This window comes from Triticum aestivum, chromosome 2D (genome assembly GCF_018294505.1).
Source record: "Triticum aestivum cultivar Chinese Spring chromosome 2D, IWGSC CS RefSeq v2.1, whole genome shotgun sequence".
NCBI lineage: Eukaryota > Viridiplantae > Streptophyta > Magnoliopsida > Poales > Poaceae > Triticum > Triticum aestivum.
Genome location: NC_057799.1, coordinates 482,396,374 through 482,420,351, shown reverse-complemented (window position 1 = coordinate 482,420,351; position 23,978 = coordinate 482,396,374). Strand labels below are relative to the sequence as shown.

The following is a 23,978-nucleotide window of genomic DNA, read 5'->3' as shown; positions in this document are numbered from 1 at the left end:
ACAAGGATAAATGTTGCTATCTTTTATTTTTCTTTTACTTTCTTCTTTGCTTAGGCATAATTTTGATTTTGTATGGCTTTGTTCATTAACGGCGTGATCATTTCATGCATATACATGGATGTTGTTTACGTACATCCTAGCGGTGCAGAGGACATATATGTGTTTTTTTTTTAAACAAGGACATATATGTGTTCGTTGTGTTTTGTATCTCATCGATGCTTCATCATGAGAAAATAAAACATTGCCATTTCCTATTAAAAACAATGCTGCATGCCTGATTGCTGCGGATTGGTCGAATAATGGACCGCCCATTCGATCTGTTTATTTGTTTGTCCATGGAAGCGAATTCCCGCTTTGTTTTGTACCAAATCAACCTGAGTTGTTGAAAACTCGGAACACACCAAATAATTCGGCCCGAATAGGACTCAAGAGCCGCCCAGCTCATCCCATCCATTCCCCTTCAAAAATCATATACGCGTCAGTGTCACCGGTGGATTGGTCGGTCCTTCTTGTTCTTTCGCGCATGGTGCCACTGCCAGGGTAACCCATGGCCAGGGTGCGCGCACTCGCTAACCACCACCACCACGAGTCCCTCATGGGCGTCCCGTCCCGTGAATGGAAACCTGGAGAAGACGGGGGAGGCGATGGGTCATTGATGAGGCGTCCTCGCTTTCGGTTCCGTGCTGTTGCGGCCCGCCCGCCGTCATGGATGGATGGAAAGCGAGCTGAGCCGGAAGCCATACTCGTGCACGGAACAACGGGCACGCTGGAAAAGAGTGCCGCGCGCCCATCATGCGGACGGTTCGAGTCTCCCGGCATGCAAATCCGGGAGGGATATCGGGTCGCGATCCGGTCGAACCCTCGCGCATCTTCTGGAGTCTGGACCAGCCGCGTACAGCTTGTTACACACAGCCGATGCTGGCGCATCATGCAACATTTTGCTAGGATTAATCAAGGTTTCGGATAGAAACTTTGATTAGAGGGTGGTTCTTTGCGACGTGCCTGCGCATGATTAGCAACCAAACTGTTGATTAAGCAGGTGTTCGTTAGTGGAGAGCCCGGACAAATGTCAACAATGCAAAATTTGGCGCCAAGTGCTCGTAGCAAACCATGACTGCTGACTTGGTGCCTACATTTCGATTGCTACACAGCTCACTCAGCAGGCAAAGCTGACGACGTATCTGCCATCACCTCAAATCATAAAAAAAAAAAAATAAGACCAACCCAAGAACTAATCCTGAGCTAGGACTCGAACTCGGGTGGGCTCATAGCAACCTCAGCTGCCCAGTTAACGCATCAACGCCCCGTCCTCCATCACCTCAAATTTTGTACGTGGATTCTGTACGTGCATTCACCCGTCGCCAGACGAAACTGGGCCACTAATTAAAACTACAAAGTAAGCTCCACCGTATTAGGCGCAGCCAGCAGTGAGCCATCTGCTCTGGAGTGATGCAATGATGAGGGCGGTGGGCGGCAAAGTTTATAACCTAGAAACAAGACACCAACGGGAGACGCCCTTATCTTCCACTAATAAACCCAGCCACTAAACAAAACTAGTTAATCGCAAAGGGAGCGCCCTGCGCCGGCCTTTCGCCGAGAGCCAGTAGCCGCCCGGCGCCTCGCCGCCATAAATACCAGCCCGTGCCCTCGTCGTCTCACACCACCACACAGAGCTTCAGCGCACTCGCACCTCGGGCACCACCACACACACCCACCCTAGCTTGTCGATCGGCTGAGGAGGCGGCGATGGCCAAGGACATCGAGGCGGCTCCACCCGGCGGGGGGTACGCGGCCAAGGACTACTCCGACCCGCCGCCGGCGCCGCTCTTCGACGCCGAGGAGCTGACCAAGTGGTCACTCTACCGCGCGGTCATCGCCGAGTTCGTGGCCACGCTGCTCTTCCTCTACATCACCGTGGCCACCGTCATCGGGTACAAGCACCAGGCGGACCCCGCCGGCCCCAACGCCGCCGACGCGGCCTGCAGCGGCGTCGGCATCCTGGGCATCGCCTGGGCGTTCGGCGGCATGATCTTCGTGCTCGTCTACTGCACCGCCGGTGTCTCGGGCGGACACATCAACCCGGCGGTGACCTTCGGGCTGTTCCTGGCGCGCAAGGTGTCCCTGGTGCGCGCGCTGCTCTACATCATCGCGCAGTGCCTGGGCGCCATCTGCGGCGTGGGGCTCGTCAAGGGGTTCCAGAGCGCCTTCTACGTGCGCTACGGCGGCGGCGCCAACGAGCTCAGCTCCGGCTTCTCCAAGGGCACCGGCCTCGCCGCGGAGATCATCGGCACCTTCGTGCTCGTCTACACCGTCTTCTCCGCCACCGACCCCAAGCGCAGCGCCCGTGACTCCCACGTCCCGGTAAGTTATCACCCTCCTACTCCTCAGCATGCGTCCAACTGATTTCATATTCTTTGGTCCACGAACTAGTGATCGATGCTGCATGGAAATAGCTAGGCATGATAAAAGGAGCTCTCCGGATATTCTCTACCGGTACTGAAGTAGTTCATCAGTACCCACTAGTACCACTCACTAGTTCAGTCCCTAGCTAGAGCTAGTTAATCTGATTCATTATATGCAGCAACTGGGAGGTGGCAAACCGCTCGTGATTAGCATTAGACAAGCACTTCCGATTCTAGATAGGGACATGGTGCGAAAGTCCAACATGAATTTTCGTTGATATGATTGTTTAGATTTGGTGAACCGTCCTTTTCAAGGCGGCATATCAACATATATGAAAACATTCACGTCTTCTTCCTAGCCAGCTCTCCTTTTTCTTGCATACATAATTTGTAGATGGTGTTGAATTAAGCTAGAGTTAAATCATTGAGAAGTGGCTAAATAGATGGAAGTTGTGATGAATTGTTCAGGTGCTGGCTCCTCTGCCAATCGGCTTCGCGGTGTTCATGGTGCACCTGGCCACTATCCCCATCACCGGCACCGGCATCAACCCGGCAAGGAGCTTGGGAGCTGCTGTGATCTACAACAACGAGAAGGCCTGGGATGACCACGTATGTACCGCCATTTGCCCCCATGCATGCATCTCTCTGCTAATTATTAATATTGTTCTCACAGTTACTATTTCAGTAAGCAGTGGTCACAATCACCTCGAAGACTATTAAGTAAAAATAAAAGAAAACAAAGAGAACTTGTGTGGTGTTCCTCATCCACAAGAACAGATAGAATATACTGTATATCTTATCGAACGGCGCAAGATAGCCAGGATAACTTTATTAAACCCATGCTGCACTATGTCATCCCAAATGACTGGTTCTAGATCACTTGTGTGGTATTCCTCGTCCATAAGTTCTTCTTCTTTTTTTTTTTTGCGGGGACCTCGTCCATAAGTTCAAAAGTAGCAATCAAACCGCTGAGCAGGTCGATTATTTTGGGCAAGGACCCGGGATAAGGATCACTTAATAAACTCAAGCGATGTCACTCCCCACTGATTAGCCTTGAAGTTTTTATTTTTGCACACTCTTGTAGCTTATGTGTGACATGACATATGCAAACAAAACTAATTTTGCAGCAGTACACGCTGCCTAATCTCGTCCTGCTCCCACTCCCACCTACCATCCAACCACGCCAGAAACTTTGCTACCACTAATGTACCTGACTAAGTTAGTCACTATCTAGTTCTACATACACATGCCCACAGTTTTTGTTGAGAGTGCAATTAGGTGGGAATTAGTACTAATTCAAATTCCTCTGAGACATGTTATGCTTACATTTGTGGCCATTGTGGTTGCAGTGGATCTTCTGGGTGGGGCCATTCATCGGCGCCGCCATCGCCGCCTTGTACCACCAGTACGTGCTGAGGGCCAGCGCCACCAAGTTCGGCTCGTCGGCCTCCTTCGGCAGTCGCTAGATCGACGGCCGGCCGCCGTCTCGGTGATGGTCGGAGGCACTGAACTGTAGATATATCAGAGGACAGAGGGGCCTCCAGTGTGTGCTGCTGTTCGGGTCCTGGATTCTGCTGGTCTTTGCACGCGTCTCTGTTTTCCTCAGCTCGCCGCCGCGTTTGCTGCTTGTTTTTCTCTACCGATCGAGTGTGCGTCTGTCTTCGTTAGTGTTTGCTTCCATTCCATGTACTATCTGTGAACGATGAGGATGATGTACTGTCAATCTGTCATGTATGCATCCAGGTAATTTGGGGGGAAATTTGAAATGCAATGTGTACGTACGATTCGGGTTGTGAGCTGCTTGCATGTTTCGTCGAAATCACTAATTAGGGAGTACTCGTTGCAAAGAACACTCTATCTTCCCAGGTCACGACAAGTGGCGCACATGCAGCGCGTCACTTGTCGCAACCTGGGAGTTTTCCCTTTTTTTCGTAGATTTGTTTATTCAAAACGTTTTATCTCTTAAACTGTGCGTCCAAATCTCAAACCGTTTTCACCATTGGATTCCTCGCGTCGAGATCTTCAAAACTAGATCCCATATTGATAGGTTTTGACGAACTTTTTTTCACGAAAAAAACCGGACGAAAAAACCAAACCGGGAGCACGATTTTTTTCCCTTTCCGAAAGAGGCACGCCCGTGCCTCTCCCGAAATCACAACCGTGCCTCTCGTGGAAGCAAAACCGTGAGTCTCGTGGAAAGAAAAAAAAACAGAAAACGCGTTTTTTCCCTTTCCGAAAGAGGCATGCCCGTGACTCTCGCGAAAGCACAACCGTGCCTCTGGCAAAAGCAAAACCGTAACTCTCGCGAAAGAAAAAAAACAGAAAACGCGTATTTTTTCCCTTTCCGAGAGGCACGGCCGTGACTCTCGCAAAAGCACAACCGTGCCTCTCGCGAAAGCAAAACCGTGACTCTCGCGAAAGAAAAAAAACAGAAAACGAGTTTTCTTTTTCCCTTTCCAAGAGGCACGGCCGTGACTCTCACGAAAGCACAACCGTGCCTCTCGCGAAAGTAAAACCGTGACTCTCGCGAAAGAAAAAAAATAAAAAACGCGTTTTTTTCGTTTTTGAAAGGCACGGCCGTGACTCTCGCTAAAGCACAACCGTGCCTCTCGCAAAAAAACGTGACTTTTCATGAAAGAAAAAAAAGTAAACGCGTTTTTTCGCGCAAAAAGATTTTTTTGTTTCAAAAAATAAATTTTGGTCGAAATGCTAAGGAAGACCGGGGAAAAACCAAAACGTCGAAAAAATGGGGAAAAAGCCGAAAATGCGTGCGGAAAAATAGAAAAAAACAAAATCTGGAGGGAGCGTCCAGAGCGTGACACGTGGCGAATGGCTGAGAGCGCGCCAAGTGGCGCTGATCGTTGCGAGGCTCCCGAAGGAGCGCTCGTTAACTAGTTGCTCCCATGTTTCATACTCGTCCCTATACCAGCAAATCTGATCAGATCTGTACGGTCCACGGGGGGGAGCTCCTATGCAGCACTGCAGGCGCCAGCTCCTCTAGGTGGCGCTCACAGCCGCCTGCTCGTGGGCCGGCCCACGTGGCGAGCGCTCGATCGCTTCATCGATCGCCACGCCTGGTCGCTCGCTCGAGCGTTGTTTCACCTGTTGCTAAAAAAGAGCGTTATTTCACCTCCGTTGAATTTAAAAAACAAAATAATAATAATATTTCACAAAAATGAAAAATTCGAGAAATAATAAATGTTTATGAATTTGAAAAGATTCATCGAGTTTCAAACAAGTTCATCGAATTTGGAAGAAAACTCCTCGAATTTGAATAAAGTTCATTGAATTTAAAAAGAGTTCATCGATTCTAAAAAAAGTTCATTGAATTTGAAAAAAAACATCGGTTTTGAAAACAAGTTCAGAAATCTAGAAAAAAAATCATGAATTTTGAAAAAGGTTCATCGGATTTGAAAACAGTTCATCAATTTTTTTAAAAATCATTGGATTTTGTTTTTTTCATCTATTTTTATCTATTATCCAATAATCACCTAAAACCCCTCAAAAAAATCACCTAAAGCAGCATGGCTCAATTTCATCATTTTAAATATGGAGTTGCTTACCACACACCATGTGGTGCCTTTATGGTCGTTGATTAATAAAGCTCGGGTGTCTTCACTCCAAAAACTCCAATAGTTCATCAAAAAAATTCCCAAAGGGTCTAAGGCCAAATATGAAGCATCGTATGTCCTTACAAATACGTTCATTAAGAAAAATAACATTATATTCAAATCTTGGGGTGCCAAGTCTTCTTCCTCTTGCATCACACCGTGAGCATAACTCGATGCCGCATGTCGGCCTTTGTCTCAACGTGGCAAACTTTTTTAAAACCTAGGTATTTGTGGAAGCAGCGGTCTAGAAGTCATTGATGCAAACCAGGAGGTGCCAGCAACCACAATCTACGAAGAAAATTACCGCCCGGAGGAGAAAACGTCGACAAGGGCCCGTAGAAACTCTGAAGACCATGAAGGGCAACCGAATCTAAACGGATCCACCGGAAACCTAAACCGACCAGATCCCGAAAGGCCCGCCGAAAACATGGCTCCACACGCCCCTCCTCCGGAGATAAGCATGCCAACGGAATGGGGAAATAGCGGGCAGAACATTATTCCTACACTGAAACAGTTTCACTGTCTCACCGCCCCAAAACAAACTCGAAGACTTCCTAACGTAAACCTAAAAAAACACCAATGCCGTTGCACGTCAGGTATGTGACTGATGTCGAGCTCGCCACTGTCGAGGACCATGCACTGACTTTCTCTTCTCCGGTAACCTTGCCAGGCCGGGGCGCCGTTGAAGATCGATGCACTAGATCACTAAGACTGTCGTCGAGCACCACCTGACGAAGACCGCAACTCCAGCACACATCTCCTTCGCCTTCAACTCCTCCATGAGTAGGCCACTAGGAGGCAGCAACACATGGAGTAGATGGGACAACGGCTTGGGTTTTGGTTGTCCACTTGAACCTCTCACAAAACGATCTCTGCCCCGCTTAATTCATCAATTAACTCATAAACTAACTAAATGATCATGTGTTGCCACAGAAATACAAAGTACTTTAAAACACAATAAGTAAAACAATTTTGTTTAATGCGACCTAGAGTATCAACATAGTAGATCTAGGAAAAGGCAACCACCATGCGTCTTTGATGTACAAAGTTTTCGGTGGAGCAAGCGGGGTCATTATTATAAAAGGCATTCTCCTCCCAATTAGCGTGAGAAATCCAAAACCGATCTATTGAGTCGTAATCTAAAGGATGCACACGTACGAATATAATCCCATAAAACGAGCACCAATACCCGAAAGTACCTTGTGTTGTTTGAAGAGTTACTGAGAAGTAGTATTTGCAAGTGCCACCATCACCCTTATCACCATGAAAAAAATGGAGGACAACTAAAATAAAACTTATCTCACACAAAGAAGTATCGTAAAAAAAAGGAAAAGTTGCCCCATTTTAAGGATTCCAACTAGTAGCCCAGGTTCCCCACCTCTCCTAAAGTTGTTGCGCCCCCCCCCCCCCCCCCCCCCCCCTCCTTCTCGGATAGAGGAAAGTTGAGGACATTATCATCTTTCGACTAGGATCACACAAGGGGGTGTAAGTGGGAAAGCATAGTCTGATCGACACAATATATGACTTGGTAAAAGCAACTCTAGCAGATTCCCAGAAAAGAGCGTTCCGAAAATGATCTTAGTGGAGCCCCTAAAAATCATCTTTTCAGGGAGCGGTCATTTGACAATTCCTAGTAATTTAGAGCATATATTGCATTATCTTACATTTATCTCCTCTTCATGCATATGAACTTCATTTAACTCCATTTTTACATGTAAAAATTCAAACTTGTATGTTTCTACAACACATAATTGAACAACTTTTCAAATTCATAATTTTGAGATTTTCAAATTCAAATATACCATAAGCTCCAAAATGTACTAGATAATCTAAATAAAAATGATGAAACGTCACAAAACTGTTGCACATGTTACTATCACGTATGCATATATGTTCAACAAGGTTATCGTGGAGATACTCATCTAATGACATGTCTTCTATCCTTCAGTTGATCTCAAGAAATTTGTGGTGTCAGTTAGTAACTTTCTCATGGATCACAGTTGTTCCCACAAAACCTTGCATTATGGATTCTATTGTTACCTTGAGGGTTTGATATTGTTTCGAAAAAGATCCATCAAGCGAAATAGTTGGCATCTTAGTATCCCACATTATAGTCATGACCATCGACTTTGTAGTTGTATGGTGGAGTTTCCACTGCAACCACCCTTGCAAATAGATGATATATTTACAATACATTGGTCTAGTTACTTGAGCTAGGCATCCCAAAGGAGAAAGTCTAAATCGATATATCTTTGGATGAAACCGCTTTTGAGTATGATGGTTGGATCATGTCAATGACTAATGAATTGCCATATTCTGTTGCGGGTAACTCTTCAATTTCCCGTGCATATACCCGATGGATCCAAGCATCCCAGGGAACCCTCTTGCTTCACTCATCGTCGACGTCTCTCAAGTACTCACATCTCGACCCTTGACTCACAATATTATGCTTTTTCCCACTCTTGTGCTTATTTTTTTATAACATTCAGCAACCGCAAACTGAGGCTAAGAATATCACTAATTGAAATGTCACTAGAAGATTTATAAAAAAATAAATACAATATTATATCCTCATCATGAGCTGATGTCCTAGCCGTCCAATTTCCTCCCGTCACAGTCCCACCAAACCTGGTCATATGGGTCGGCACACCCAAAGGCCTGGCAACCCAGATAAAAAACCCAGCCCGACACGAAACAGTTGCAGGCAGGAAATTGTTGCGTTTCGGTCTAAAAAGCTAAGGAAAATACAAAAAAACTTAAAAAAACTAAAAAATTAAGGGGGAAAAAACTAAAATGGTCGTGTCGTCTGGCCTTAAGGCTTGGCTTCGAAGATCGGCCTTGTTCCATGGCCAGGCGAAGGTCGGCCGGTCCGGCCCTTTTACTCGCATGACATGCCCGACCAACGCCAGGCCAAAAATTCGTGCCCGCAAGCCGGTCCGGGAGGCATGGCCCATATGGCTAGGTTTGTGTTCCACGTTGTCAGCACATATTTTGAAGTGATCAGTGCAGATTCCGCCAAATCCTATTTGACGCCTTATGCACCCATTATTGGTTATTTGGTACGCAATGCCCCTCTCTCTCTCTCTCTCTCTCTCTCTCTCTCTCTCTCTCTCTCTCTCTCTCTCTCTCTTCTCTTGATTTATGGGCCAACCCATCTTAATGCACTAGAGGAATCTCCCAGAAGCTTCCTAGGCCGGATTCGGGAAGCTTCCGACCGGTTTTTTCTTTTTTGTTATTTGGTTTCTTGACCGGGTTTCTTCTGTTTTATTTTCCCTTTTTCTTTTATTTTTATTTTTCTCTTCTCTTTTTAAAATTTGTGTTTTTTTCAAATTCGTGAGCCTTTCTACAAAACTTGTGTTTTTTTCAAATCCATGATTTTTTTTGAATTCACGAACTCTTTTCAATTTTTATGAACTTTTTCCAAAATCCGCAAACTTTTATCAAATTCATGAATCTTGTTTTTCAAAATTGTTTTTTAAAATTGATGAACTTTGTTCATATTTATGAACTTTTCAAAAAAATGAACTTTATCCAAAATCAAGGAAAAAAATCAAATTTGTGATTTTTTCCCAAAAAATCTAGGAACCTTTTTGAAATTTCATAAACTTTTTCAAATACTCCCTCCGTCCCATAATATAAGAACGTTTTTGACACTAGACTAGTGTCAAAAATGCTCTTATATTATGGGACAGAGGGAGTATATTTTTTCCCATACTCGTGAACTTTTTATTGCAAATCTATGATTTTTTTTTGTTTTTTTAATTTTCCCCGAATTTTTTAGATTTGTTTTTTACAAAAGTCAAAACGGTGGACTGGTCACAGGTGACCGGTTAACGCTGACCGATGAACCATCGACCCGAGCGAGCGACGCGAGGGACCGTCCGCCTTTGTTGGGCCAGGCAGGCACAGGCGAGCAGCGCGTGAGCGCGAAGAGGAGGTCTCGCTCTCGCAGATTCCACCCCACCCCGCCGCGCATGCTCGCCATCGGCGTGCCGTGCCGTCCCGTCATCCGATCCCAAATCCGCAACCCGCACCGTCCGAAGCCAAAATCTCACGCTTCTCCTCCGCCTTCCTCCGAGCCGACCCCCGTGATCCCTAAGATCAAGACAATCCCCGGCCCGGCCAGCCCCCGCCGCCGCCCCCTCCTCGCCCGGCGAAGATGCACCTGTGGCCGTCGCTCCGGATCCGGGACTCGTTCAAGCACGCCTACCTGGAGAAGCTGGAGTTCAACCTCGCCAACAAGAAGCGCGCGCAGGGGCAGGGGCAGGGGCGGCAGGGCCAGGACGGGGACGAACAGCAGGCGCCGCTGCTCGAGGGCCGCTCGTCGTCGATGGTGGCCACCGCGGTCGAGCTCGCCTGCGACGCCGCCATGCTACTTTCGTGCTGCTGTTGCTGCTTCTGCTGCGGCGGTACGCCCTGCTGATTCCATTTCTAACTTTTTCGTTTGCTGTTTCGCATTTCATTGCCAAATTATGCATGCTGTTGTCCTCGCAGACAAATTAAAAAAACAGTAAAGAATTAAAGGAAAACTCACATGTGACTGATGATGGAATCGCTTAGGATTGAGATGGTACTGGAATGTGCAATCTGATGCCTTGATACCATGATTTGGTATCGCCCTGGGTTCACCTTATATCCTTGTGGAGACAATCTATACTGAAGAGCAGCATATTATTTTGGCCCTGATTGTAGTTAACTTTCCTAGCTACATTTACGTTGATACTGAAACTGTAAAAGTAGGCTATTAGAACCACCTGAGTTTGTGCTCTTACTTTTTTGGAAGTAGGGCATGCGACGTTTTTGGATTGGATGCATGATTTGATCATTGCATTGTTCACTCACCAGCTTTGATGGTCCTCCCTTAATATGTTAATGTGGGTCAGGCCATTTTCAGGATACAATTAGTGAACTTGTCAAATTTCTAGTTTAACATAATGAATTAATATGTTGAGGATAAAATCATCATTTTCAAATCATCATGTGGTTATCCATTTTTTGTTGAAATCCTTATAGCCAGATTACATCCTAGACTAAAAAATTGATGACTATACATCTCATGTCCGGCATGTTCCTCTGAAACCTGGATACTTCTCATGAAGAATCTGAATACTTTTGATACGAGATGGATATCCGCAACCCATCCAGGGATACCCCCCTAACCAAGCACCCTTAGCACCTCCTGATTCTGGCCAGTGGCATTGGAAACGTATATAGTTTTCTCCCATGCCTGTTGAAATTGTACATGGACTGGATTGAAGGCTAATTTCTGGAGGACAGAGGATACTCTTGGTTGCTCGGTAGGAAAATCATAAGTTGCTACAGGTCATAGGCTTGCCTCGTTCATCCTGAAATGCTTACAATGAAGAGTTTCAACAACTCGATTTCAGATCCTAGCCAGGCATGAGTAGTGACATAGACCCTGCAAATAGCTTTCAAATATGCATATGCATAATGGACACTCATCCTAAAAACTATGTGCATAACATCAATTGAACACTTAGCATCTGGTTCCACGATGAGTTGATTGTCACATGCAGCGAAGGTTCAAAATTTTGGTGTTCATAACGTGTTGTCCAGGTGACACTTACGTGGCTTAGTGGTATCGTAAAGGATCTTGGTGGTCAAGTCCACGCTCTTCTATAAGTCCAAGATAGGCTCCACGCAAAAAAAAATGGTCCAAGATAGGCAGTTCGCCCTACCTATTCTCGTTTCAAAATCAGTATGCTGTCCAATGTGAAGTTGTTTTGTGGAGTAATAAACTTCTAAGCAAGACCTGTGGAAAGAATTGCCACACCCTGGATATGTAAATTGCAAGGGCTATCTTGGTATACTGCTATGAGCTTTAGGTCAAACACACCCCTTTATCTGTACAAAAATTATGGCTGGTTGGTCGGCCATACAAAAACAAGCAGGAGGAACACCTAAGTTATTCGTGAATATCAAGGAGATTAGGACAGGTGGAGGATAGTCATTAGGAGATGAGATGTTTAGGAACTGAAGAGTTGTATCCTTGTATGACGGGATAATAGCAGGTCTATGTATCTAGATAGACAGACAGGTTAGAGACAGAGAAGATAGTTTGAATTGTTTTAGGTAAGACATAATTTGAGTCGGTTGGTTACTCCATATGCATCCAGTGAGCTAGAACCCAGTTTGCCTGTTCAGGTAGTTTAGGCTGTGCTGTATAAACAAGCTAGCATTTTAACCTTTTTTGCATGCAATCATTGAACAAAATTTTGAATAAGCCTCAGAATTTCTCTTCCGCATTAGGGATGAGCCCTGCCGCCGAATTGAAGAGGGCGAGTGCCCAATCCCCTGTCCTCTGATCATTATCCTATCCCAAATACTCGTTGTGGACTAAGGTCCATAAATATACATGAATAGTGTAATCTGGTCACCGAACCTTTGGTTTGTCTCTGTCTGTTCAGAATATTTAAAAAAATATATTATCTTCTTCTTTTCAACTTTTTTATGTTATCTACTTATCTTCTTTTGCACAAGATACGAGCTGTAGCTAATTGCCATCCTGTCTTCAAATTATGCAATTTGTTTTTGTTACAAATAAGTTGGAGCTGCAGCTGATATTCCTTGCCCCTTTCCACATATCTTCAGCACTTCAGGAGATCACAAATTTACATCCTCTATGCTGTTCCATGTCATCACCATGTTCTTTTTCACCTAAAAAAAGCTGCGACGTCTGCTCTCTGATTCATGATCTTTATATTGTCTAGAGATTTGTGTAACTTCACTCTAACCAATCTGTATGATGTATCAGCTTGTGGTGGTGAGGAGGACGATCCTCTAACAGCTCGCTGATGCCTGACGCTGAGCGCCACCTCCAGAAACCAGAGAACTCAATAGATCAGGGAAAGCATATAATGCATGCAGCTGTAACGGGTCGTAATCAAATTAATTGTACATATGGAGTTTCGATCTTCTGCTGTTGTGGCCCGGATTAAAATGCCACTGACAAGTAGTCTTATTGGATCATTTCCTATTTCGCAGTAGGAAATTTCTGCAGTGCAGGCTCCATAATTTATCTGTATACTCCATAGCCGTATGTAATTCAGTTTCAGGGTATGTGCAACTGCCATTTCCCATTGCTGTGCTGTCTCGTGCTTCCCACATTGATCTTTGATCCAGACTCCGGAGGCAGCTGATTACGCGTCATTGCATTGGTAGTTTGCCTATCCATCTCTTAAGAGAACTGAGAATTTGAACCAGGATGTTTCGGTTCGGGTGGGCCTTGTTTACCTGATTATACTCTTCCTATGCAAGCAGATGTGCATGTAGCATATGAGACACATTTGTCAGGAAGAACAAAGGCTGAAGGCTCATGAACAAGGATGATCACGACTTCACGAGCCATGAATCTGCTGGAGCACACATGTCCAGTTGCCCTGATTCACCCACCATATATTGGAAAATGCATCAAGAGCATACAGATGTCCCCCAGCAAAATCATTAGAGGTCAAAGGATTCTTACAATGTTAAGAAACTCTCGTAATAGGCTTTCACCCCGCTTTAGAAAAGTCATCAACACATCCATACAAAAGGTTTAAGTACCCGGGGCATTAGCACAAACACGTCCAAGAAAAACATAAAAGAAAGAGAGAGAAAAAAACCACTGTTGGAATAGAGAAATAGTGGGATTCAAATTTCATGTCTATTCATGATCCTACAAGGTTTTGGTTTGTATGATTACATCGCAAGGAAAATAAAAGATTTCTGTGCAAGGGAATACTTAGGAATAATTTCTACAGAACTCAAACGACATATATGAAAAATTCCTAAGATTGTATTCCTCCATTCCTTTAAATGTCCTTTTTGAATCAAGTCATGTTTAGCTCTCCACACACACAAGGGGATCTGATAAAACCCAAACACAAACTTAAGGGACCGTCTATTCCTTAAGCATCTGAAAAAAAATAAACTTAGCGCCAGTTGATTTTCTTCATCCTCTAGACACCTCACCCACGGACTGCCGGCCGGGTCGCCTGCTACCGCCACCCGTGATCGGCAGTGCTCTAGCGCGCCTCGCCGCCATGCTGTTGTGGTCCTCAGTCATCCCTCTAAACATTATTCTTGGAATCGGATTTTCTCTAACTAGCTTGCACCCCCTCACCCGAAGCAGTTAAACCTCTGCCCTTTCACACAACGGTATCGCCATCTCGGAATCTTTCTGTCCGAGGCCTCATCGATGTTCTCGCTCATAGCTACGCTCGTCGTGGCACCGTCGTCTTTGAAAGTGCAACTAATCCCCGGATGGTTTTGGTAATTCATAACAATATATACATCATTGAACTAATGCCTATACAAAGAATATTTCAGGAAAGTTCATTTAGGTATGATAATGAGATGTGAATGTGGACCCCTCAAATGCAAAGGACAAAGCATTGGCAAAAGCTCCAACACTCTGCATTTTTGGTTAAGTGCTCAAAGATCACACTGGGTCCGTAGGAAAGTCAATACTATTAGAAAGGGATGAGGTTTTGATCATAAGTCATTTGCTCAAAGTGCTTAGAGATATTGCTCCAAAAATCCTCAACCACACCCTCATAATCCTATCTGTCCAAAACCCTAAAGCCTATCTCGGTCCCACCGATTCATTCCTACCCGGCCTCATTGAGATACACTTGACAGAGGCACTACCTAAACCCTAGAAACTCGGTTTCACCGGGATGACATCCGGTCCCACCGAAGTGCGCGTGCCAACCTTCTATATAACCATTGTTTTCATTTCGAAATTTCCGAGGGAAATCGATCTGTGTCACTGAAGCGTGGAAAGTGCTTATGTCATCATTAATCGGTCCCACCGAGTGGATTCATTCGGTCTCATGGGAAAGTCTAAAGTTCAAATCTTTTGCACTGGTCGGTCTCACCGAGTTGTGCATAAAGGTGTGAATGGTTAGATTTTTTATGAAGGCTATATATACCACCCACACCACCTACTCCCAGAGAGAGCAACCAGGACGAAACTACCACTTCCCATATCCATTTTCTAAGAGATGACCACTTACACTTGTGTTGAGATCAAGAGATTCCACTCCAACCATTTGATCCTTGATTTTCTAGTCCCCTCAAATTGTTTTTCCCTCCAATCCTTCTCCTGGTACCATGCCAAATCTGCTGGAGAGTGATTGAGTGTTGAGGAGACTATTTTTGAAGCACAAGAGCAAGGAGTTCATCATCAACAACAACATCTATTATCTTTTGAAGAGTCGTGTCTCCTAGGTTGGTTAGGTGTCATTTGGGATCCTCCAAATCATGTGGAATTGAACCAAGGAGTTTGTAAGGGCAAGGAGATTATTGCCTACTTCGTGAAGATCTACCCTGAGTGAGGCTAGTCCTTCGTGGACGGAAGCCATGATGACATAGACAAGGTTGCTTCTTCATGGACCCTTCGTGAATGGAGCCCTCCATGGACTCTCACAGCCGTTACCCTCCTGCGGGTTGAAGTCACCATCAACGTGAACGTACAATAGCACCACCTATCGAAACCTCGCCAAAAATCACCATGCCTTCAGTGCGTTTGATTTCGCTGATCCCTCATTTACGTTCATATGCAAAGTCTTTACTTTCTGCTACATACTCTTTAGACTTGCATGTGTAGGGTGTTGCTTGACTTGTGAGAAATGCTAAAACTCGCCTACAATTAAAATTGGGAAATGTTAAGTTTTTATTTGATCAAGTAGTCTAATCACCCTCCTATAGACCTACATGTGATCCTACAGTCTTCGGTCTCAGCGCTTTGCAGAAAATGGACTGACAGAAAAACAATTTTAGGCATAAGAGAATTATAAAAAACGCAAATTTAAAGAATAGTCAAAAGGAACTAAATTGCGCAGGTCATCAACTATCACAAACTCAACTTTTAGTATTAAGATCAACAACACGAAGGAAGGCAAAACAACGTTATATTCAGATGGATGTGTTTTTAACACGGTACAGATGCATACGCTCATACATACGCACATACGCTCACCTCTATGAACGATTGCAGGCACATCCTATCTCTATGAGCATCTTTGAGAGACTAAGTCTACACATCATCTTGAGATTGATGAAGTCACCGTAGACACCTTCGTAGTCGACGGGGACGTCTCCTCCCGCTGAACATCCTCTCCTGAAGGCCTGAAATAAAAATAAAAGAAAAATGCGAGCAGCCGAGCAAGTCTATGACTTTTTTCGAGAAAGTATAGACATAATACAAAGTTCTTAACCCGAACAAGCACATCCTAACACATGCATAAGAAAACCAAAATAACAAAGAGCACCCTAAAACAACCAGCAAAACACGAAGCCATTCAAAGCTCTGTGTCATCATCCTTAAACCTTGCGAGGAGACCCCTGTAACACAATAATATGTATCCAGACCCAAGTAGGTCCTCATCTTCAACCACGACATAATCACCGCCATGTTACTCCCCCACTCCTACGCTCCGACGCCGAAAAGACAAGGACACACATGTGCATCCAACATGCCTGCACTAGTCTTCACCATCTGTGGCTTTGAGTACCGCTATATGTGCCCCTTCCAGATGGAAGAGAACTAGGATCCGGTTCCGGCACTGCGGCCGGGCCAACCGCCCGAGCAAAGCAGACATCCCTCCAACAGCAGCACAAAGAAGGGGGAAGGACAACATCAGGAAATCATACCGACAAGGAAGAAGAATCTTCGTCTCCACAAAACCACCACCCATCCGTGGACCGAACCGGTTGGTGTCGGTCGACCTCCAGATACCATAGCCCGCACCTCAACGAGATCCAGGGACCCCCCTGGCTCCTAGACGAAGGCAAGAACCCCGTCTGACCGTAAACGAACCTTGGAGAAACTTATTCAGACGCGCCGCTCCCACGACAGCCTCGGCAGCGACTCCCTCAACCCTAATCCTACTGAGAACACATCGGACACATAGATCTGAGGTCCCCCCCTCCCGCTGCTGGAGCGGTTGACGTAGGGAGAGGGAAGCAGCGGCGGCGCCGACGGCGCACAAAGGGACCCGTTGCTCGCCTTGAGATCATCTGGCTAACCACCTCCGCTCGAAGCGTTATTGTCTACGGCAGAACTGTGCGTAAGTTTAGGACTTGAATTCTGATGGACTGAAAATACCACTGTCCTCATAACAATTCAACTATATTGATTCGCCATGAATGTTGTTGACAACCCATACCCAAAAGGAATTTTAAGTGACAAGAAGGAACGTTTTGATTTGCTAGCACACGTTTCATTTGTTACTATATTTGTGTACACGTAAGCACCACGTAACTGATCATTATGTCGACCCTTCTGAAAGTTTGTGAATTAACCTGTGGTTGAGATGGTTAGATGGACAGTGGTATTCCCAAACCCACCAGGGTTCAAATCCTGGTGCTCGCATTATTTTTGGATTTATTTTAGGATTTCCGGCGATGCGCTTTCAGTGGGAGGAGACGTTTCCATCGACGACGAGGCGCCGCGTTCATAGGGGTGAGTGTATGCGCGTATTACTGGTGCTTAAAAAAAAAAGACCCTGGAAGTTTTATCCCCGCCGCTACAACGCCACACCTGGCCAGCGCGACGATTCTTTCCTCCAGCTGTTCGCATCGGCCGGGCCGCCGCCGCCGTCACGACTCGCCACACCTCGCTGGGCCAGCCATGGAGCTCGATCTCCCGCCGCTGACCGACCTGGCCGCCGCCATCCGCCTGGCCGCCGAGGCCGCGGCCGCGCTCTCCGCGCCATCATCCTCCTCGGCCGCAGCCGCCGCGGCCGCCACCCTCCGAGACGCTCACGCCGCCATCGGCAGCTTCCTCTCCCGCCTCGACGCGCCTGCCGCTGTCCCGTGCGACAACGATCAGCCCATGGCGGATGGCGGTGAGGCGGGGGAGCCGATGATCGGGGAGGTGGAGGACGGGCTCCGGGAGTGCGCCCTGCAGGGAAACAAGCGCCGGAAGCGGCCCGTCCCGCCTTCGTGGCCCCTCGGGCCCCGTTCGAGTGGCGCTTGCGTGGCGCTGGAGGCCACCACCGAGCCGGTGCTGGACGTGCAACGGCGGCGGGGCGCCGCCATGGATCTCTTGCTGCAGTTCCATGCGTAGGATGAAGGTGACTCTTGGTGCTTTGGCGTGGTGATGGGAATATAATTGATTTACTACTAGGCTACTTTGGATTAGCCATGGATGCAGAAACCATGCGAACAATTGCGTGCTTGGGCTGTGTCGATGAGAGGGGAATGGCCGAATGAGCATGGTGACAGAATGACTGCGTTAGTGTTGTGCCCCCCAGATAAACCAAAATTTCTCTTTATAAAATTATGACGCAATCAAACATGGACGACTAAAGATACTGAAATTACCCTAGTAGTCTATACTGGGTTTCATTGCTGATTTTTGTACTTGATATTTTATTTCCTAGTTACTTCAGTTCAGAAGAAAAAAAGGTGCATTATGAATTCTCTTATCCCGTTTGTAGGGTACTGACTTGATAAAGTGTGAAGGGAAGTAGGGAAATGTCAGGTTGGATGTCTGCACCGGATAAGTTGATAACATTGAAAAATGCTTGACTTCCTTGCCACTATGGCGGTGACTAGGAATATAAAACTTTATTATGTGTATTGCTTCTTGTTGATAACTACACATAGTCAACCACATTGGAATATAGGAAGTTGAAAGCTGAAATCTGGGAATTGCAGCATTGCAAATTTGCAACATTAATAAGTTGCTATCACTTTGTCCAAAGTTTAGTAGAAAAAGTACTACGACAGAGAAATGCTGCAAAAAAAGAAAGGGCTTGTTAAGTGTCTCAGTTTCTGCTTGTCAGTTGAGACATGATTTGTCAATTAGCACGGAACAATATCAAATGCATCAGTTTTTGCAAGAAATAAATAAATGAAATGGCTTATGTAAGAAGTCCTCTTAGGATGGGGAAGATCTTGAAGTTTCTTTAGAAAAAAATTTAAGGTTAAAAAAAGAACTTAGTTATTAGCCTATTTCTGTTGGAATTCATTTGTGCTAGCAACTAATGCACTACGTATAGGCTGTAGCATGCTATGCTACATAGATCTTCTGAAAGGTGAAAGCTAGTACATTAGATGAGTCCATCTGTATTGGTACTACTGTACCATCCTGTTGATGCATGATCATTATCTTGATCCAAGTTCCTCTAGCATGAGTACTGCAAAGTCTCGTACATGTACCATATCTGACAGCAGACAATCAGACTGCACAGCCCCATCCATGGTTGATATTTCCACATTAATAAGCTTGCAGATATACTAATCAGCAAATAATGCTTAACTTCTCTTTCCCATTGAATGAAACCTTCGACGCCTTGTTTAATTTGTTTCGCTCATTTTCCGCTGCAGGGTTCATGAATCATGAGTACTTGAGTAGCATAGGAACAAAGTGATGAGCACCGGCAGCGGCACCTTTGGTCATCTTGTTCTTCAAACAGATTGCACAGCCAGAGCAAACAACATTCCACACCGAGTCAGCTAGGATGAACACAGTAGTAGTCGAGCATAAATATATGAATACAGCGAGAACCTGAGACACTTGAGATCAGAGTGGGATGTTGGTGGAATGCTTCGGGCCTTCAGTAGTTTTGTTTCTGGACAAACGGGCTAAATCCTCCTGTACTTCGTTTCCTTCTGTCATTTGACATCAGAATGATAAACAGACAGACTGGTGCTTGCTCAACATGTTCTTATGTCCAGCATATTACTTACTCCCTCCGCTTCCTAAATATAAGTCTTTTTAGAGATTTCACTTATAGAGACTACATTTGGATGTATATAGACGACTTTTAGAGTATAAGTTCACTCATTTTGCTCCATATATAGTCTATAGTGGAATCTCTTAAAACACTTATATTTAGGAACAGAGGGAGTACTTTTTTTACCTTTGTTTTAAATTAGTACTGTCATTAGCTGTGAGTGATTTTCAGTTTTTCACTCCCAGATATGAAGTATAGTGGTTCATTCAGCTCACTCGCAGCTGTACATGGTTTTGAACGTTCTCCCGCAAAAATATAAAAAAGTCTCTTTGTCCGTTCTACAGGCTGCTCCTTTTCTTGCTCTCGGGGTGATTCATTCGTCTTAGTTTTAGAGTCTGTTGTAGCATTCGCTCCGTCAACGAGAGCTTCTCCCACCCTTCACTTGACCATGGCCACTCCTCTCCTCTGCCTCTTGGCCGTCGTCCTCCTCTCCACAGCATCGGCGGAGTACGCGCAGGAGCTGCTTCGGCGCGCCGAGGGGGAGCGAGACTGGATTGTCGGCCTGCGGCGGCGCATCCACGCCCACCCGGAGCTCGCGTTCGGGGAGCACCGCACCAGCGCACTCGTCCGCGAGGAGCTCGAGGGGCTAGGGATCACCGCCCGCGCCGTTGCCGGCACCGGCGTCGTCGCCGACGTCGGCTCGGGCATGCCCCCGATCGTCGCCCTCCGCGCCGACATGGACGCCCTGCCCATCCAGGTCCGTTCCCCTCTCTTCCCGTCCGATGCTGCACTTGTGGTCTGGCGCAGGGCGCTCTTTCCCTCCGATGCTACTCCGGTAGTCTGGCGCGGTGTGTGTGACCGGTGGTTGGTGCTGAACGGCAGAACTGTATCTTCTCGGTACTGTACTACTGCTGATCGTGCTTGCTTGATTCGTGTGCTCTCAATCTTGTGACTGTCTCTTGCTGTCGGATAGCATGACATTGTTTGCTGGAGGGATCACATTTTGTTGGTTGTGCGCACTTGGGATGCCAGGAATTGGTAGAGTGGGAGCATAAGAGCAGAGTTGATGGCGTAATGCACGCGTGTGGTCATGATGCGCACACAGCGATGCTCCTGGGAGCAGCAAAGCTGCTGCATGAGGGCAAGGATCAGCTTAAGGTGAGTGATTGCCTATGGTTCTGCTCTAAGTTTGACACAATTCAGTAGTACTTCAGTTGTGTTTGGGCAAGGTCGCTGGACAAAATACTTTACACCCCTGGTGTCTGTTCTTCAGTGTCATGTTAACACATGCCATTTACTAATTCTCTTGTTCTTTGTCCAGAGAGAATACAACCCCAATGCATTTCCTTTGAATTGTGTGAGTTTTTAGCATGAGTAGTCAGATATCATGGCTTGACTCAGCAAAGTAGGATGACCATTCCCTCAAAAAGTAGACTGGCCACTAAATCAGAATTTTTGTGTCGATTTCATATTTAAATTGCTGGTTTGCTGTCAGTTTTGCGAATAAACTCTTTTCAGAAGTCACAAAGATTAACGTATATACGCTTTATGTAACATTCGTCTTGTATGATGAAGGGAACGGTGAGACTCCTTTTTCAACCCGCTGAGGAGGGCGGTGCTGGTGCATCTCATATGGTAAAAGAAGGTGTTCTGAATGGTGTTGAAGCTATTTTTGCCATGCACGTCGATTGTCAGAAGCCGACGGGTTCAATAGCTGCTCATGCAGGACCGACACATGCAGCCGTGTGTTTCTATGTAGTGAAAATAGAAGGTAAAACTGGGAATGCTGAAACACCACACTTGAATGTGGATCCTGTTGTTGCTGCAGCATTTACCATCCTGGCCCTGCAACAGCTCACTTCGAGAGAAGACGATCCTCTTCACAGCCAAGTACGACATTGCCCTATAGCGATACTACTTTGCTCAACTGGTTTTCTTCAAACATGTCATACAAAAAGAAAACGTAGCGGATCATGCCAACAAACGGAAGTCTTTTTCTCACAATAAATTCGGGCATATGGAACATATGGAAGTGGCACCTGAAATGCTACTCCAGTGATGATTTCATATGGGGAAATAACATCTTCGCTAAAATGTGATACTCGGGTTGATCTGTCTATTTATTGTGTTCAGGTGCTCTCTGTTACCTATATTAAAGCTGGGAATTCTACTGATACCACACCTCCAGTTGTTGAATTCGGAGGTACTTTGAGGAGCCTCACTACTGAAGGACTTTATCGACTAGAGAAAAGGCTTAAGGAGGTTAGCATTATTATGGCACAAATTAATTCACTAAGAGGTACTCCCTCCGTTCCAAAATAGATGTTAGTACAAAGTTGAGTCATCTATTTTAGAATGGAGGGAGTAGTAGCATTTGATGATAATATTGGTATGCTGCAATCACCACTTCACCAGTACCTTCGTAATTTATTTTTCTGTGAGCAAAGAGCTTTATATCACTGAGAGCACCTTCTATGCATTCTCTCAAAAGTTGATTGTGCTTTCAATTTTTAACTACACAACTTGCAATTGTAACACATTTATGCCATGATCTATTGGTCCTGTTTCCATAGTTAGCAATTCATGTTTCTATTCTTTTTGTACGGCAAACAGGACGGAGTTAACACTGTCTGTATGTATATGGCTAATTCTTTGTGTCCCAGTTATAACTTCAAACTATTAAATAGCTTTACCCTGGGTGTAATAATACAAATTAAAGGGTCCTGAATAAATGTTCTTGATTTTTCCAGGTAGTAGAAGGGCAGGCAGCTGTACATCGATGCAAGGGAGTTGCGGAGATATTGGGGGCTCCCTCCTACCCAATGTATCCCGCAGTCGTGAATGATGAGAGGCTGCATCGCCATGTAGAGAATGTGGGCAGAAGTTTGCTTGGTCCAGACAATGTGAAGCCCGGGGAGAAGATCATGGCAGGGGAAGACTTTGCTTTCTACCAACAGTTAGTTCCTGGCGTCATCTTTGGTATCGGTATTAGAAACGAGAAAGTTGGTTCAGTGCACTGTTATCACAACCCGCATTTCTTCGTTGACGAGGATGTCCTTCCAATTGGAGCTGCATTGCATACTGCTACTGCAGAAACGTATCTCTCTGGGTGTTCCACTTGAAATGAAGTTGGAACCTAGCATTCGCGGTAAGAGCAACTCTAGCAGATTCCATAAGAAAAGAGTCAGCAAAACAGTCTTAAAGGGGCTTTTATTTTCTTAGAGTCTCCAGAGCAACCTTGCAGTGTCAGATTCCACAAACTGCAGCCTTTATAGTTTTTCATCCAAATTCGTCCTATGCGGGTGCATATATTTGAACTTCAGTTTGGCATAGATATTAACCAAAGAATAAATAAATCATTGTTCAACATCACACACTTCAACAACATTACAACATTGCAAATTTGGAATATGAAATTTGTCTATATGTAGATAAGGTGATTTAGACGAGAAACTTAAGCATACTTACTAATGTCAAAAAGCAACATAGGGCGGCCAATTTTGGTGTTTTGACCCTTTTGTGAAAGTTACGCCAAATCTGACCCTGGTTAAAAAAAAATCGGGATCTGACCATTTTCCTACAGCCGGGGTCGATGGCGGTAGGGTATACCAGCCTACCGCCAAGGTCCCTGGTGGCAGGCAACTTATCCACGTCAGCGCAGTGCAACCCTACCTCCACACAGGCTAGCGGTAGCCTATGCAACCCTACCGCCGAGGTGCCCGGCGGTAGGCGGGTACAACGTTGTATTTGATACTTAGAACTTTTTGACAGTAGGGCATGCGACCCTACTGCCAAGGGCCTCGGCGGTAGGCAGTTATACCCTACTGCCGGCAACCCTGTTGGTAGGAAAAGGGTCAGATCTTGAAAAAAAAAAATGAACCAGGGCCAAATGTTGCTTAACTTTCGCAAAAGGGTCAAAACACCAAATTTGCCCACATAGGGCTGCTAGATTGGTGTTGGTGACGACAGCGCCGACGTCCCACTCTCACTACTACACGAACCCCTCTACTTATGGACGAAAACCCCGTCCAGTTTCTCGCTCCAGCCTCTTTTGACCGCTGGGTTACCAAGGTCATGCAACTGGTTTCTAGTGGGCGCACCACTGTTAATATTACTGGTGAAGTGGGTCTGTTTTTTCCCACATTTTGTGGGGTTCGGTAGGGGATCCCTTCTTCCCATTCCTCTTCAACATGGTGGTCGACACCCTCGTCGCCATCCTGGATGCGGCCAAGGGGGCCGGCCACATCCGGGGTGTGGCTCCCCACGTAGTGAAT

At 45.7% G+C, this 23,978-nt stretch overlaps 4 protein-coding genes across 5 annotated transcripts; all 4 read left to right on the top strand.

Moving 5' to 3' along the window:
• Nucleotides 1–1,545: 1,545 nt before the first annotated feature.
• On the top strand, nt 1,546–4,195 carry LOC100127064 (aquaporin PIP2-5). The gene is made up of 3 exons (XM_044477601.1): nt 1,546–2,361; nt 2,871–3,011; nt 3,752–4,195. Exons 1-3 carry the CDS (start codon nt 1,747–1,749, stop codon nt 3,866–3,868), a joined length of 873 nt encoding a protein of 290 aa, XP_044333536.1. The 5' UTR covers nt 1,546–1,746; the 3' UTR covers nt 3,869–4,195.
• Nucleotides 4,196–9,874: 5,679 nt separating this feature from the next.
• On the top strand, nt 9,875–13,113 carry LOC123053972 (uncharacterized). The gene is made up of 2 exons (XM_044477600.1): nt 9,875–10,422; nt 12,789–13,113. The coding sequence occupies exons 1-2, from the start codon at nt 10,173–10,175 to the stop codon at nt 12,827–12,829; spliced, it is 291 nt and encodes a 96-aa protein (XP_044333535.1). The 5' UTR covers nt 9,875–10,172; the 3' UTR covers nt 12,830–13,113.
• Nucleotides 13,114–17,532: 4,419 nt separating this feature from the next.
• On the top strand, nt 17,533–19,690 carry LOC123053971 (uncharacterized). The gene is made up of 2 exons (XM_044477599.1): nt 17,533–18,096; nt 19,355–19,690. The coding sequence occupies exon 1, from the start codon at nt 17,652–17,654 to the stop codon at nt 18,087–18,089; it is 438 nt and encodes a 145-aa protein (XP_044333534.1). The 5' UTR covers nt 17,533–17,651; the 3' UTR covers nt 18,090–18,096; nt 19,355–19,690.
• A 233-nt stretch (nt 19,691–19,923) lies between these two features.
• Nucleotides 19,924–22,986, top strand: LOC123053969 (IAA-amino acid hydrolase ILR1-like 5). Of its 2 annotated transcripts, none has more exons than XM_044477596.1 (5): nt 19,924–20,461; nt 20,737–20,862; nt 21,280–21,594; nt 21,838–21,966; nt 22,455–22,986. In XM_044477596.1, the coding sequence occupies exons 1-5, from the start codon at nt 20,153–20,155 to the stop codon at nt 22,824–22,826; spliced, it is 1,251 nt and encodes a 416-aa protein (XP_044333531.1). In that variant the 5' UTR covers nt 19,924–20,152; the 3' UTR covers nt 22,827–22,986. The 2 variants fall into 2 exon arrangements, with proteins under 2 accessions (XP_044333531.1, XP_044333532.1); XM_044477597.1 differs by having other exon boundaries at nt 21,838–22,003; nt 22,455–22,899.
• The last annotated feature ends 992 nt before the right edge of the window (nt 22,987–23,978 follow it).